This window comes from Carcharhinus amblyrhynchos, unplaced genomic scaffold (assembly GCF_965287045.1).
Source record: "Carcharhinus amblyrhynchos unplaced genomic scaffold, sCarAmb.v2.hapA scaffold_40, whole genome shotgun sequence".
In the NCBI taxonomy this organism is placed as follows: Eukaryota; Metazoa; Chordata; class Chondrichthyes; order Carcharhiniformes; family Carcharhinidae; genus Carcharhinus; species Carcharhinus amblyrhynchos.
Genome location: NW_027649781.1, coordinates 4,606,127 through 4,623,206, shown reverse-complemented (window position 1 = coordinate 4,623,206; position 17,080 = coordinate 4,606,127). Strand labels below are relative to the sequence as shown.

Sequence of the window (17,080 nt, the reverse complement as noted above, 5' to 3'; positions counted from 1 at the left end):
TTAATTCTGTCTTGTAAATCTCCTGTCTACTCTAAGATCTTGATATTTTTCTTAAAAGTGTGGTGCCTGGAACTGACAGAGTGGTCATTACTTCTCTGTAACGTTCAGAGCCTCACACAACCATTACGGAATGAGTGGATGTGTGGATAAGTATATTTCAGAATGCTTGCTATGCTCATTCTCCCTGCCTTACCTAAACTTACAAGTGTGATATAAGTTTCTCATTTGTTGTGGAGACAGATTAGAAATGAATTAAAGTAGCCTGTGTTGCTATTGTGCTGCTTTTCTTCCTCCTCCATCTGATTAGGTTCGGCAGTAAGGAGGACTACATGTCGTTCATGAATGAATTTTTGGAGCTCGAGTGGGGAAGCATGCAGCAGTTTCTGATGGAGATCTCCAATCCAGACACGGTCACCAATGCAGCTAGCTTTGAGGGCTACATTGACTTGGGCCGAGAGCTCTCTACGCTGCACTCTCTCCTGTGGGAGGTGTTGCCTCAGCTCAGCAAGGTAAAGCATTAAAAAACAAAGTTGCTCAGCCAGCATCAGCACAAACATATGAATAAGTGGAGCCTGATGAGGTCAGCAAGAAGTTGGTCAGTTCCTTTGGGTACTCCTATGTGATTTCAGAGGTGTTGCAATCCATTGGCATTTGAAATATAGAAAGTGAATACCAGTTTTTGTGTCCATTATCATTATTTATGGAGGCTGAAGAGTGTGCAATTGGATTTATTGTGATCCTTTTCCTGGGGATGTACTAGCTCAATCCTTTGGATTCTGTGGTGGGAAGTATTTGGACCCAATATCATTCAATATGTAGTGGTTAGATCTGCCTGGTAGGAGTGAATGGGAGGGACATGGTTGGGTGTAGTAGTAAATGATGTATGATAAGAAGTGGGATCCTGCACTGCAACTAGGGAATTTGTGGTTCTATTGTAAATTGAAGAATTATTTTGTCAACTGGATTCTGTGGAGTGAATGGGAAGCTTTTGGGTCCATTGGGATTTTGATATGTGGAGTAAAGTCAAATGCTGACCACCTGCTGCACCTGCAGGCTGGGTTTTTGTGACTCATGCACAAGGACCCCGAGGTCCCTCTGCACCGTCACCTCCTGCAGTTTTTCGCCACATAAGTAATAGTCCTTCCTACCATTATTCCTAACTAGGCTGGTACCAGAGTTGAGGGGGTTGAGCTATGAGGAGAGGCTGAATAAACTAGGCTTGTACTCGTTAGAGTTTAGAAGAATGAGGGGAGATCTCATTGAGACGTATAAGATGATGAATGGGATGGATAGGATAGAGGTGGAGAGACTCTTCCCGCTCAGAAAGGACAGTAGGACTAGGGGGCACAGCCTCAAAATAAAGGGGGGGGGCGGTTTAGAACGGAGTTGAGGAAGAACTTCTTCACTCAAAGGTACTCTGGAATTCTCTGCCTATTGAAGTGGTGGAGGCTACCTCACTAAATATTTTTAAGAAGCGGGTTGATGGGTTTTTGATAAGAGAGGGGATTAGAGGTTATGGGGAGAGGGCGGGAATGTGGAACTGAGCCACGACAGATCAGCCATGATCTTACTGAATGGCGGGGCAGGCTCGAAGGGCTAGATGGCCTACTCTTGCTCCCATTTCTTATGTTCTTATATGTGAAGTGAATGGATTCATTGGGTTTCATCATTTCATTGTAACTACACAGAGGAGTTTTAAACACTGAAAACAATTGTGAATTGGCGCATGTGGTTCTCCCTAGGTAAAAATACCTTTCCTATGCCTTTCCAGGAAGCTGTGCTGAAACTGGGTCCCCTCCCCCGCCTTCTCAATGACATTAGCGCGGCACTGAGAAACCCATCGCATGTACAACGACAATCAAGCCACATAGCGGAACGTTATACTTCTGGGCCCAGCATCAACAGAGGCATTTCATCTGATCTTCAGAAGTACACTGTTAAAGATCTGAACAGGTGAGGTGGCCCAAATTTGACATGCAAACACTCCCAGGATAGGTACAGCACACATTAGATACAGAGTAAAGCTCTCTCTACACTATCTCCATCAAACACGCCCAGGACAGGTACAGCATGGGGTTAGATACAGAGTAAAGCTCCCTCTATACTACCCCCATCAAACACTCCCTGGCAAGTACAGCATGGGTTAGAAACATTGAAAATAGGAGCAATGTATGCAATTGGGCCTTTTGAGCGTGCTCAGCCATTCAACATGATCATAGCTAATATTCTTTCTCAACGCCATTCTCCAGCGCTCTTTCCATACTCTGTAAAACCATGAGAGTCTAGATATCTATTTCTTTCATAAATATACTCAGTGAGTTGATCTCCCAGCCTTTTGTAATAGAAAATTCCAAATTCACCATCCTGTAAATGAAGTTTCCCATCTCATCTTAAATGGCCTACCCTGCATCCTGAGACAGTGATCTCTTATTCTTGACCCTCCAGCCAGAGGATACAACCTTCCTGCATCCACTCAGTTCAGCACATTTCAAACCGATCCCCTCTCATTCTTCTAAACTGCAATGAATACAGGCCATTCGACATAATGTTTCCTCATATGACAATCCTGCCATTCCAGTAATCAGTCTGGGGAGCCTTTGTTGCACTTCCTTTCTTGCAAATATATCCTTTCTTAGATAAGGAGACCACACAATTATCTGAGTATGGTCTCACAAAGATCCTGTACAGTCACAGTAAAACATCCTTGCTCCTTAACTCAAGTCCTCTTGCAACATAGCATTTGCGTTTGAAACATACTTGCTCTCAGTGACTGGTGTACCAGAACAGCCAGGTCCCTTTGTATGTCAACATTTTCCAATCTATCGTCATTTATATAATACTTTGCCATTCTGTTTTTCCTTCTCTAGTTCATTGCACATTAATCCACGTTATACTGCACCTGCCATGTATTTGCCTACTCATTCAAACTTGTCTAAATTATGTTGAAGCCTCTTAACATCCTCCTTACAACTCACATTCCCACCACATTTTAAGCCATCTACACACCTTGAAATATTACTCCTGGTTCCCTCATCCAAATCATATGAATGGTAAATAGTCGGGGCTCAAGCACTGAGCCCTGTGGGACCCCACTAGTCACTGCCTGCCACTTCGGAATAAAAAACATTTATTCCCACTCTCTATCTCATCTGCTAACCAATTCTCAATTCATGCCAATACTTTACCCTCAATTCCACGTGCTTGAATTTTGCACAATAATTTCTTACATGGAACTTTATCAAAAACTTTCCAAAGTCCAAATACATCACCCCATATTTCACCCTTATCTAGAATATCTACTGCAGTGTTGTAAAATACCCTTGCAGCACAGCCAAGTAACATTGCCAATTAGATGTAACAAATTACATTCGTGGCTTTTTGAAACTGATGACATTTACATTGGGAGTGCTAAAATAGGGGAAGGTAAGTTTGCATCTTTTATAGGTATCTCAAAGATGCAGCCATGGTTATGACATTTGAATCTTATTCTCAAAGAAACGTTTATCATTTCTGGTAATGAATGCATCCTGCTATTTCTTGCTGAACAGCTCAGGTAAAGGGTTTAAAGTCAATACTGCAGGACATGGATCAAGCTTTTAAAAAATTAGCAAGGAAACTGAGGTCAGTTGAGATTACAGGCTAGAAGACTACAGGTTTAGTTTTACAAAGCAGTACGTTGCAAATAGAAACAATATCAACAGCAACAACTTGCATTTTTATAGCATCTTTAACATTAATCTTTAAAACATTTCTTACGATCATACCAGAAGTGGTAAAATAGCTCTCAACTTACTGCAAAGAAAGTGTTTTTTTTAAAGAATCCAACTGCCAATTCAGTGAGTCTTTAACTATTTAAGTGCCCACACAGACAGGTCTTATATGTTTTAAAAGAAAAGGGATTAGTGTTTCTTATACATAAAACCAGTCTAAATAAAAATAATAAAAAACGCTCCAATTCTCTTACTCACCTGCACTCAAACGTTTGCACAAACAGAAATGCACTTAAGTTACAAAGTGGGAGGGTAGTAACTGTTTAAGTAACTGACCAACGATGTCAATTATATATAGATCCAGCAGATTAATGACTTGGAAAGCTTGAGACTGGGTTCAATTATCTTTCGGATTCTGAAACAATTGAAATATGTTGATGGATAATTTCTGTCTTTTCTTCTGGAGTCAGCAGCTACTGAGTTAAAATTTAAGTTGCTGCTTGTAGAATGTGGTTGGTTGGAAAACAGGGAGGGCACAAGCTTTCAAGATGGCTAGAGAGAGAGAGAGGGCCAACTTTGGATCTTTCTGCTCTGATTCCAACCAGCTGGGAAGGAAGCAGTTTCTTAAAAATGGAAATTAGGTTTAACTTGCTCATCACATGATGTCTTCTCACAAACCTTCCAGTTACCCAAACATGATCACAGAAATCTGATTCCAGATCCATTGTTTAAAAATTATTGGATTATGGCCAATGGAATTCCCTTCTTAGCCACTGTCCAAAGTAACTGAGTCCAAGCTGAATATACATGAATGTCCTGTGAATAGTTCAAGCGATGTTCAAACTCATCTTTAATTGATTGTCTCTAGGTGACTACTTCTTGACAACCTGGTCACCTTGCTGATTATTTGTAGGGTACCGTTATGTGAAAGTTCTGCCAGTTTAAATGCTACTGTTAAAATGCTGTTGTTCAGCCTTTGAAACTTATATGGTGATTTCAGCCTTTTCAATAAATATATCATTTTTGATATAAACACACGGTAGTATTTTCCAGCCCTTCCTGCCGTCGAGACGTTGCAGTCTACTGAAGACAACCGTCATGGTGGGTTCCCTGGCAGGCAATACAAGTAAGCACTGACTTGGTAGGATAGGACATTCCACATCCCAAGATACTTCACAGAAAGGTCATCCATTAAAATCTGACACTGAGTCAACAAAGGAGACATTAGGGCCCATAATCAAAAGCTTCGTCAAAAGAGATAAAGTCTTAAAGGAGGTGAGAGGGGTAGTGAGGTTTCGTGGGATATTCAAAAGTGTAGCAGATTAGAAGGCATAGTTACCAATGGTAAATTAAAGATTGTTTGGTCTAAGTCAATTCTTGGAGAACTGAAGAAAATTAAAAGATGGGAAGAGGTGAGACTACGGATGGAACACACGAATGGGAATTCTGAATTAAGACATTGCTGGAATAGAAGTCAAAGTAGGTCCAGCAAGCACAGGACATGACGGCTGAGGGAACTTCATAGAATCACAGAAACCCTACAGTGCAGAAAGAAGCCCATCGAGCCTGCACTGACAACAATCCCATATAGGCCCTCTCCCTGCACCTCCATATATTTATCCCGCTAATCCTTCTAACCTACACATCCCAGGACACTAAGGGGCAATTTACTATGGTCAATGCACCTAATGCGCACGTCTTTGGACAGTGGGAGGAAAACCGGAGCACCCAGAAAAAGCCATGCAGACATGGGGAGAACGTGCAAACTCCACACAGTCAGTGACCTTAGCCGGGAATTGAACCTGGCTCCCTGGAGCTGTGAAGCAGCAGTGCTAACCACTGTGTCGCCCCAAGAGGCCAGCTCTTCTTGTACGTTAGGATGTAAGCAACAGGACATTGGGTAAGGATGGAGTGTAGGATGACAGAGGAGTACTTGATTTTTCCACAGGTTTGAGGCCCTTAGACAGAAAATTCAGGAAAAATAGAACACAAGTTTTCCTGTTCCTTTATAATTTAGTGCTACCATTCTCCTTCAATTACAGCTCAATCGATATGACCAGGCTACCTTCTCCGACCAAGGAAAAGGGAAAGGATGTCTTTTATGTGACAAGGCCTCCACTTGCACGTTCCTCCCCGGCATATTGCACAAGCAGCTCTGATATCACAGAACCTGACCCCAAAATGATGACCACGAACAAGAGTATCTCCATGATGGACCTGCAGGACAGCCGGAGTATGAACAGCATAAGTAACCTCCAGACTGTTGGGGACATGCTAAATAGCAGTCAGGCCTCGATTGGAACTACAGTAGGCCTCAGGCCTAGCCGACTGTCACAGGGGAGTGGGTCAAGCGTGTCAGGAGGTCTGCGGTTAGGACAAATGGGTATCACCACGGATGGATTGCATGGGCAGTTGCGAGTCCCCTTGTCCTTTCAGAACCCCCTATTCAACATGACCTCAGATGGGCCTGCCTCATTACGGACTCCCGCCGAGCCTGGTGCTGGCCTCTTGGGTTACCATGGTTACAGCAAGAGTGAGGATCTTTCTGCCAACAAGCAGATCTTCCATAGTCATAGCTACAGTGATGAGTTCGCCCGGCAGAACAGCGAGTTTAGCCGCAGGCAGCTGTCACTGACCGACAACCTTCAACACATGCTGTCAGCACCCCCGGCCAACATCGGTCCCCAGAGGAGGATAGACCAGCCGCCGCCTGCTCCTCCACCCCTTGTCCGAGGAAAAACACAGCAGCTGACAGTCAGCGCGGCCCAGCGACCTCGACCTCCTAGTGCCAACTTGTTGCAGTCGCCTGCCGAGCCAACACACGGTCCCAAGGTGCGCCAGCAGTCAATCATGGCCAAAACAGATGCTCCAGCTGCAAAATCAGGCATCACCAAGCAGGTAGGCTTTCCAGGGGATCAATCCCCAATATTATTTATCTGAAAACAATGTTCTGGCTGTTGTCACTTATTGCTCAGCAGATAGCCTTCTCAACTTAGTCAAAAAGTTGTGCATTCAAGTTCTATTCCAACTTGAACAGACATTTTAGGCTAATACAGTGAGAGTGTGCTGCACTGTACAAGGTGCCACCTCTTGAGCCAGACACTGACTAGAATCTCCATTTGCCGTCTTGGATGGATGCAAAAAATCTCATAACACTATTTTCAAGAAAAGCAGGGAGGTTCCCCATGGTATCCTGACAAAGTAACATCATTAAAAGCAACAGCTTATCGGATCATTATCTCATTGCTAATCGTGAGAGCTTGCCATGTGCAATGTGGTTTCCATGTTGTTTACAATAGTGACTACATCTCAGAAGTACTAAATTAGCTAAGAAGTTATTTGGGATGTCCTGGAGTTGTGATGGGCGCAATACAAACTCAAGCTTTTCCCACTTTTAAATGTGATGTTTCCAGCTGACACTTCACCCTTCTAACAAACAAAAAATATTGGACAGGCAGACAGTGGCTGGCCCACCCTAAACATCCCACACTGTTGTGGTATCTAATGCTTCACACTACACATGAACGTGAAAAGGTCACCGAGGACTTCAAGCCTCTCCTTCAACTCCACTTATTCACCTTCAGTCCATATCTCAATTAATAAAAAAAATGATCAGTCTCAATCTTGAAAGCTCCAACTGACCTTCTTGATCCAACTTTTCACATTACACAGAATTGAATAGCAAAGCTCAGAAATGCACCTTTCAGACCAACAGGTCTGGTGTTTACATTCCACGTGAGCCTCCTCCCACTCTACTTCATCTAGTCCTAATGGCATTTCCTTCTATTCCTTTCTCCCTCTTGGACTTATCTAATTTCCTCTTAAGTGTATCACTTCAGTCACTCTGTGCAATAGTTGATTTCATGTTCTCCCCATTCCAGATAAAGATGTTTCTTCTGAATTCCTTATTAAGAAATTGAGGATTTAAAATCTTGTTATTTATCTCCCTCAGTTTTAAACTCTCCTAGCGGTAGGAGCATCTTCTCTATATTTACCTCAGAGTTCAGATTTTTTTTCTGTCCTTTGCTGAAAAACTGTATCCTGACTTTGCCCTTAAATAACACAGCTCTAATCTGAAGATTATACACCACCACCCACCCCCCCATTTGATTTCTCCACCTGAGGAAAGGTTCTCTGCATTTACCTTACTGAATCTTATTAACAGCTCAATCAGATTACCCCTTGATCTTCCAGCAGGCAAGGCCACTCCCAACCTGCACGAACCACAGAGCCTCCAGGGAGAGTCAAGAAACCTGGCAATTCCTCTCTGCACTCCCTAGATGATTGATGTCTCCTGGACTCATTTCAGTGGCTATGGCTTGTATTCCTTTGGTGTGGCATAATGGTCAGCCCAGCTGAGAAGAGGCAGTTCAGCTCCTGGTTGAGACTACAGGGACAATTTAGCACTCACCATGTCAGTCAGCAACCTGTTTTAATGGGTGAAAAGTAATGGAAATTTTACTTGGCACAAAATGTTCTGGTTTCAGTCTATCTTCTGTCAGAATTCTCACTTTACGTATCACACATGTTTGAATGAAGTCCTCCAGCTAGCTTGAAGCCAAAGTCAGCAACTAAATTGTTGTGTATTGTGACTGTGATTCTTCTGCCGTGATGAAACCTCTGAGCTACACAAGTAGTCCAGTGGGAGGTCCACAGTTTGAAGATTGCAAGGCTATCAGCAGCATCACCACCATCACCACCAGAATCATGGCCCTGCAGCGTGTGGAATCTTGCATTGCAGATGGCAGGCATTTAGCAAATCCTGTCCATAATGTCCTTTGAAGGAGGTATTTACTTGGTGCCACAGCCTGCTCCTTTGAAAGAAAAATGACTTATCTCTATTGTGTGCTTTTCATAACCACCAGAATTCACAAAGCATTTTACAGCCAGTATTTTGAAGTGTCAAGTCAGGTCACCAGGGATAAGTCACCTACTGTTCTTCCTTTAGTGACATGGGATCTTTTCTATCCACTCAAGCAAGGAGATGGGGCCTCAGTTTAATGTCTCATCCAAAAGACAGCAATATTGTTGGTGCAGCACTCCCTCAATACTGCAGTGGAATGTTAGCCAGATTTTTATGGTGGCTTTGGAGTAGAACTTAAATCCAGAAGTTTGTTGCTCAGAGGTGAGTGTGTATCCAGTGAGCCTGAACACTTTTCCCTAATTCTGCAATTCCTTTTGAAAGTTACTACTAAACCTCTTTTCACCATCCTTTCAGACAGGGTATTCCAGGTCAGAACTCATGTTAAAAAAAAATTCTCACCACCCATTTGTAGTGTTGGAAATGATCTCAAATCTGGATCTTCTTGCCCTTCGGAGTATACCAACAACATTCAAGAAACTAAGTACCATCAAGAAGCTAAACGTCAAAAGCAGCCTGCCTCATGGCATACCATCGAGAAGCATTCACTTCCTCCACCAATGATGCACAGTGGCAGCCTTGTGTACCATCATTACCATCCTTAAACCAGCACATTCCAAACCCACGACTGTGACCATCTACAAGGAAAAAGGTAGTAGACACATGGGAACACCACCATCTGGAAGTTCTCCTTCAAACCATTCACCATCCTGACCTTGAAAATATATAGCTGTTCCTTCATTATAGCTAGGTCAAAATCTTGGAATGCCCATCCTAACAGCACTCTGGTTGTTCCTAGACCCCAGGAACTGCAGTGGTTTAAGAAGGCAGCTCACGACCACCTTCTCAAGGACAATTAGGGAAGGGCAATAAATGCTGGCGTAGTCAGCAACTGTCACCAGAATCCTGACATTCACCACATTTTATTTTCTCATCCAGGATCTGGTCCCAACACACAGATAACTTAAAAGCTGGGATTTTGTGCTCCCATTCTTCTTGGACATGAACGGTGATGGGAACGCAAAATCTCACAAGAGGTCCACATCATGTTATACGTCCTGTTGCAATTGTCCCCACAACTCAACAGTGATGTAACAGGCTTCCGGACATCAGGAACTGCATTAAAATAAATTCAAATCTAAATATCAAGTCTTCACACCTGATCGTCCTTTTGCCAGACATTCTCTCTTACACCTTCTTCCGTCACAATACAAAAACACAGATACAAAAGTCTGAGAGAACGTACCAACCAACTCAAGAACAGCCTGTTCCCTGCTGTCATCAGACTTTTGAATAGACACCTCTTATACTAAGTTGCACCCAAGTTATGACTGTAACACTGTATTCTGCATCCACTCCTTTCCTTCTGCCCTATGTACTCTATCAATGGTATGCTTTACCTGTAAAGTGCGCAAGAAACAATACTTTTCACTGTATCCCAATACATGAAACAATAATAAATCAAATTGTCCATTCACCATATTGTCATGAGTTACAATTGACCTTCCACAGCATGCACCCAGTGGGACAACCTCAGGTGAGTGCATCACACAGGGAGGAGAGGATCATGCTTGGACAGTACCTTGGCAATTTCCCAGCACTGCCCCCACTGGAGAAGTGGACAGAGCTTCTGTTTGGGTGTCTGCATCGTGCTAGCCCTGCCTCTTCTCATGGCATTACCAGTGGAGACAGGAAGCCTCCGCCTTCCCTCTCAATGGAATTCCCCATGAAGGGGAAAAACTGCAGAGATTCCTGTGGAATCAGGTCTCTCCCACTCCATTCTGTAACATGTCAGCGTCCATTTTGGCCTTTAAGGTGATATAAGATGCTTCATCAATGCCATCTGCTTTTGTCCCTCAGGCCTCCCATTCACCCTCGACTCTTCACCCTGTCACCCCTTCAGAGCGCACTGTGGCGTGGGTGACCAACATGACTCATCTTTCTGCAGACATCGAAAGCTCGCACCTGGAACGGGAAGAGTACAAACTAAGGGAATACTCCAAGTCAATGGATGAGAGCAGGCTTGACAAGGTGAAAATGGGTCTGTATTAGAACATAGAACATAGAACATTACAGCGCAGAACAGGCCCTTCGGCCCACGATGTTGCGCCGACCAGTTAAAAAACAATGACCCTCTAACCTAAACCAAACCCTTGCCATCCATAAACCTATCCACGGATCTCTTAAACGCCCCCAAACTAGGCGCATTTACAACTGCAGCAGGCAGGGCATTCCAATCCCTCACCACCCTCCGGGTAAAGAACCTACCCCTGACATCCGTCCTATAACTACCACCCCTTAATTTAAAGCTATACCCCCTCGTGCTAGCTTTCTCCATCCGAGGAAAAAGGCTATCACTGTCCACCCTATCTAAACCTCTAATCATCTTATATGTTTCAATAAGGTCCCCTCGTAGCCGCCTTCTTTCTAACGAAAACAACCTCAAATCCCTCAGTCTCTCCTCATAGGACCTCCCCTCCATACCAGCCAACATCCTGGTAAACCTCCTCTGCACCCTCTCTCTTTGGCAAGGAAATTTTGTGTTTTGGGAAGTTAGAATGTTGGGGAGACCTATTAATTGTCAGGCCATCATGAATTTCCTGAGGCCCACCATGAACATCAGACCAATGAGCTGGGTGTTCACAACTTGAATTTGGGGTCACTATGTCGCCAATAGGTTAGGCAAGTCATACAAGAAGCAAAGGGAGAAGTTGACAATTAACAAGGAGGAGATCGAGAGGGGAGAGACTGGACAAGGAGAGCAATGGCAAAGCGGGTGATCGGATGAGGGAAGCAACTGACGGGACAAGATTATCCATGGGAACAATGGAGAAGGAAGGGATCAGGAAGGGAAGAACAGGAAAGTGAAACAAATGAAAATAAATTGAGGGAGGCTATGGGTGATAGCGAGCAGGAGGCAACTAAATGAATTGGGGAGGGAGGGGGCAAACCAGAAGTGATCAGAGAGAGCAGTGATCAATGTGGCCAAAGCATTAGTGTGGGGTCAGGAGGAACATTCTTGCACCTGCTGACTCAATATTCAGTTATGTTTTAACACATGCCTATTTTTATATCTACATCCATATTGGATTATTTACTCTAACACAGGAATAAAAAAGGGCGACATCAGCTGATTTCTAGGCCAAGCTACTCCCAGACCTGTTATGCTTGTCAGATTTTACAAGGGAAACATTTTTATATGGCTGAACAAAAGAGTTCTGCATGTCTTGTCAATTACTTCAGCCTTCCGACATGGATGGCAACTCATAAAAGAGATGTCACAGTGGGTGATGGGGAACCCAGCAACCACATTCAGACTTGGGCTGTGCTGCCATGGTGCAGCCTGCCAACTCACCTGAGAAACGATCACAGCCAAACCATGAAAGTTGCAGCTCTTGGAAGCTCCCTGCCTAAAAAATCAGTTTGCACATCACAAATGCTAGTAAGGTGAGTGCCAACATTAGCACCAACACCCCCCGCCATGTCATTCTGTGACAAGTTGTGTGTCATTTATTCCCCCTGTGATCCATTTCCGCAGGGGCAACAGACCCAGTATGAGGAGGAGATTCTTTCCCTGAAGGAACGGCTGCAGATGTCTAACCGCAAGCTGGAGGAGTATGAGCGGCGGCTGATGTCACAGGAGGAACAAACAGGGAAGATCCTTCGAGAATACCAGACACGCCTGGATGAAAGTGAGACCCGTCTGCGCCGGCAGCAGGAGGAGAAGGACAACCAGATCAAAGGCATTATCAACAGGTAAACAGCAAACAGCCAACTCAGTAATTTTCTGGTTAGGAAATCTTCAAGTCCAGTATCACTTAATGGCATTAATATTGCCAAATCCCCTCACTAACCAACATCCAAGGATTATTAGCAGTGACCAGCAACTCAACTGAAGTAGCTACATAAATGCTGTGGCTAATAGAGCAGGTCATTGTGATGAGTGGCTCACCGTCTGATTTCCCAAAGCCTGCTCGTTGCCTACAGTGTAATGGAATACTCCCCAGTTGTCTGGATGGGTGCAGATCCCACAGCACTCTATACAGGCCAGATATGGTGTGTAATAGTTTTATTGCTGGACGTATAATCCAGAGAACATATGTTCAAATTTCCTCTACTGTGAAATTAGTTTAAAGCAATCTACAAATAAAAAGTTGGTTTAAAAAGTTTAACTGGTTCACTAATATTGATTAACTTACAGTTCTTACCCAATCTGAACCATATGTGACTCTAGTATGTTTGAAATTTAACTGCTTCCAAAGTGGCCTAGCAAGACACTGCAATGGACTGACCACATACAAAAAATAAACTTGCTTCCTGGAGCACCTTTGCTTCCAAATAATGAGGGACTTAGATCGGGTGAATAGAAAGAAACTTTTCCCTCAATACAGAGTTCAATAACTAGGGAGTATAGATTTAAGGTCGGGGCAGGAGATTTAGAAGGAAGTTAAGGAAAAACTTTTTCACCCAGAGGGTAGTGGGAATCTGAAAAGATGGCAGACGTGAAAGCAGAATTTAAGAAGCATTTCGATGAGCATCAAAAATGCCAAAGCAAATTAGACTACGCACCAAGTACTAGAAAATGTGATTAGAATAGATAGGTGCTTGATGGCTGGCACAGACATGATGGGCCAAAGGACCTCCTTCTGTGATGTAGAACTCTTTGACTGTACAACATGAACTGCAATGATACATAAAGAGATACACCATCACCTTCTTCAGGTCATCTAGGACACTGGCATGGCCAGTGACACCCACACCCCAAGGATGTAAGTAAGTTGGTATGGTGTATCCTTACCAAAATCTCCAAAGGCGGCACTGCCAGAGTTCAATCCCGTCTTTGCCCAACACCCTCCTAAGGGACATTACATTGAATATACAGGACAGAAACAGCCATTCAGCCCAATTCAAGCATTTATGCTTCACTCAAATTTTCTCCAGATCTTCCTCGTCCAACCCTATCAACATAGCCCTCAAGTTTCATCATCTCGTCTAACTTTCCCTTAAACAGATCTACACTATTCACCTCTACCACTCCCTGTGATGGCAAGTTCCACGCTCTCATCACACTTAAGGCTGCTTGCAACACAACATTCACTTCCACGGTAGTCTGGATGATGTCAGTATGCCAGGTCAAAAACACAACAGATATGATGCACAAAACAGTGTACGCATACTTTGTGCTAACTCTAGACTTACAGAGTAAAGCTGGAACCACAGCCTGGATTTACTGGGAATGCAACATCTTCCACCAAGAAGCTTCTTTTAATTCTCAAGATGGGTTCTGACATTGGATTTGTGTTTTATTTCTAATCTAACCACATTGTTGGCACAAACATTTTCTCCTAAATCTGTCTCAGCATCATAAATCGTGCAGAGGAAGCTTGTATCCAACCTGCACTGTACCTGGGTGCTTGATGGGACAGTGTAGAGGGTAAATTACTCTTTGTCTAACTCATGCCACATCTGAACCTGAGTATTAAAAAAATTAGAAAATGCTGAAAATACTCAGCAGGCTTGTCAGCATGTGTGGAACAAAAGGAATTAACGTTTCAGGATGATAACTTAATGAAAGATCATCAATCTGAAATATCTTACCAGTTCACTGTGCTGGTTGATCAGTGTGACGAGCCTTGACACGCTATGTTCCTGCCCATAGGAACTGACTACATTAACATCTACTTAAGTTCAGCACAGCTGCTTCCACCATTCCGAATATGCTTCCCACTGGCGAGATATCACGGTAGTGAGAATCATAACTGCCTTGCAGTAATGGGGACCAGGAACCATGGCCACGCCGAGGAGTTTGGAAGCTCCTGGGCGGTTGGGGGTGTGGACGGGCAGTGCTCTAAACGTGCCAGGGGCAGTGCATCATGGGAGGTATCCTGGTTCACTAGGAGATCGGGGCGCCATGTGCAATGATGTCCGAGCATTATGAAGGCGGTTTCACAGCCGTTGAAGAAAGTGACAGAGCACTGGAAAATTGCAGTGCCAAGCTCGCGCACAAGACCAACGTGGAGGACTCCCGTTTTCACGCTGCTGTGACACTTTGAAACTTTTTGGGAAAATCATCCCCATTAACTGTTTCTTTCTGCAAATATGCTGCCTGACCTGCTGAGGGCTTCCTGCATTTTCAATGTTTATTTCAGATTTCAGCAGCCACAGTACTTTGCTTCTACTTGAGTTAAATGTTGGGTGTGAGGATGATGGAATTTTGCCACTGAAACATAGGGCAGATTGTGTTTGTGGCAGTAATCAATCATTAGCCTCTCTGGCTCCATTTGTGGAACAGATGTCAGGAACTTTCAGAACTAGCAATTCTTGATACAAGTCAACAAATTCTTTTGAAGCCATGGAAACAAATGCAAGAACAATTCTTTATGTCACTGTTAACCCGGTTAACAACCTTGCCATGCCTGACGGAGATTGCATTGATTCCTGTTGGAAGCCAAGAGTTGCTTGAAGAGGTCCAGGAATTGGGACATAAGTTTTTTATGCCATTCTTTCACTTTCAAAAAAAAAATTCACATGGCCAATTCAGAGGTGGGGCTGGAGTCACAAATGGGGTAGATCTGATAAGAACAGTGGGCTTCATTCCTTAAAGAGAACTAGTTAGGTTTTACAACAATATAACAGCTTCAAAAGCTTTTTTTTTACTGATACCAACTTTTCATTTCCAAATTTTTAAAAATTGAATTCAAATCATCAAACTACCATGACGGCAGTTATACCAACGATACCCCTACTCTCAGGTGGAAGTAAAATATCGTATGGCAACATCGTGAGGAGGAGCTGGTAATTTCCTACTTGTATCCTAGTTAATGTTTACTCCTCAATCAACAACTAACAGATTATCTGGTCATTATCAGATTGCTGTTTGTGGAATTTTGCTGTGTGGAAATTAACTGCTGTGTTTCCTACATTACAACAGCGACTATATTTCAAATGTATTTAATTGGCAGTAAAACATTCTGAGGTACCCCTAGGCCAAGAGTGGAGCTAATTTTTTTTTTGCACATCACTAAGCCTCTACAGGTTTTTACAAACCACAAATAATAATATGTAATGTGACTTTCACACAAGTATGATTTGTCTGTTGCTCTGATGATATGGAATGAGCTGGATACCACAGCAACCAGGCGCCCTAGGGTATTACAAAACCACTTCTTAAAGCCATTCTATCATATAAGGAGAACATATGTTGGTGGATTGTGCCAAATTGCGTGGGAAAACAGGATGTTGTGAGGGAAGAAAAGCATTCAACAAGGCCTACAGATATTTAGCAACTCAAGCAGTTGAATGGCAGATGGCATTCACAATTCTGAATTGTAAGTAACTGCAAATAGATTCTAAAAATAAATTTTGGGCTGCACAATGTAGAGTTTAACAAAGACAAACTTGCATTTCTGTGCTGCCTCAGGGTGTCCCAAAGTACTTTACAGTAGCTTCTCAATCAATTAAGTACTTGAATTATATCATATTCATTGTTATAATGCAGGAAATGGGGAAATCAGTTAGTGCACAAGTTCCTCACAACAGCAGTATGATCAGATTATACTTTAATGATACTGGTTGAGGAATAAATATTGACCAAGCACAACTGCTCCCTGTTCATCTTTAAAACAGTGCCATGGAATCTTTAAGTTCCACTTAGGAAGGCAACAAAGGTCTTGATTTTTGGGTGAGACTTTAAACTGACACTCCAACAACGAAGGGAGCAGCAACCTTCATTTTTTTTGTTTAAGTCTCTGTAGTAGGTCTTGAACTCACAACCTGAGGCAAGTACAACTAACTGAGTCATTGCTTAACCTCTTGTAGACTAGTAAAGAGTTAGATGCTGAGATACATTTCGGAACACAAGCCCATTTGGTTATATAAGTAATTATATAGGAACAGGAGTAGACCATTCAGTCCTTCATTATGCCTCCTCTTTGCACCTTTATGGTTGAGATCTGGGCTGACTACACTGTCTTCTACTCTGAACTTATTCTTCCCAGAAACTCAGCACCAAGAGCTTCTCACCAGTCGTCTCATTTTTCTAGTCTTCAATCGTTTAGAACTCTACATTTAGTTTACCCGAGACCTGACTGCGAACTATTCAGTCATCTCGGCTATTTCAAGTTTATTTCAAACTTGGCATTATGGACCTTTACTCTGCATCAAGACCTTAAACTTTACAAATAGCTTATGAGGCCTTAGCTGTAGTACTGTCTCTCATTCTGGACACAGCACTTTCAGAGGGCTGCCAAGACCTTAGAGAAGGTGCAAAGCATAGCTAGCTGAATTATGCCAATGGAATTACTGCCCTCCACCCTCTCCACACCCCCACCCCCCAATAGCACTTTTATCTTTGTTTCAAATATACACCCAATTCCCTTTGAAAGCCATTGTATCAGCTTTCCTTATGGAAAATGTATTTAGATCATAGCAAACTCATTTCATAAAAATTCTCATCAGCACCTCTCCAGCTCTTTTGCCAGTTTACCTTAAATCTATGTCCTCTGCTTAC

At 43.1% G+C, this 17,080-nt stretch overlaps 1 protein-coding gene across 8 annotated transcripts in view; it reads left to right on the top strand.

The window, feature by feature from the left end:
* Nucleotides 1–17,080, top strand: part of LOC145335766 (ras/Rap GTPase-activating protein SynGAP-like) — a 565,240-nt gene that overhangs the window by 476,263 nt on the left and 71,897 nt on the right. For 6 of the 8 annotated variants that reach the window (XM_080181495.1, XM_080181494.1, XM_080181491.1 and 3 more), the window contains 5 exons: nt 308–509; nt 1,772–1,953; nt 5,753–6,608; nt 10,432–10,602; nt 12,110–12,327. In XM_080181495.1, the coding sequence (XP_080037621.1) occupies nt 308–509; nt 1,772–1,953; nt 5,753–6,608; nt 10,432–10,602; nt 12,110–12,327 (1,629 nt within the window). The remainder of the gene's footprint in view (nt 1–307; nt 510–1,771; nt 1,954–5,752; nt 6,609–10,431; nt 10,603–12,109; nt 12,328–17,080) is intronic. The other 2 variants (XM_080181493.1, XM_080181490.1) reach the window with 1 other exon arrangement.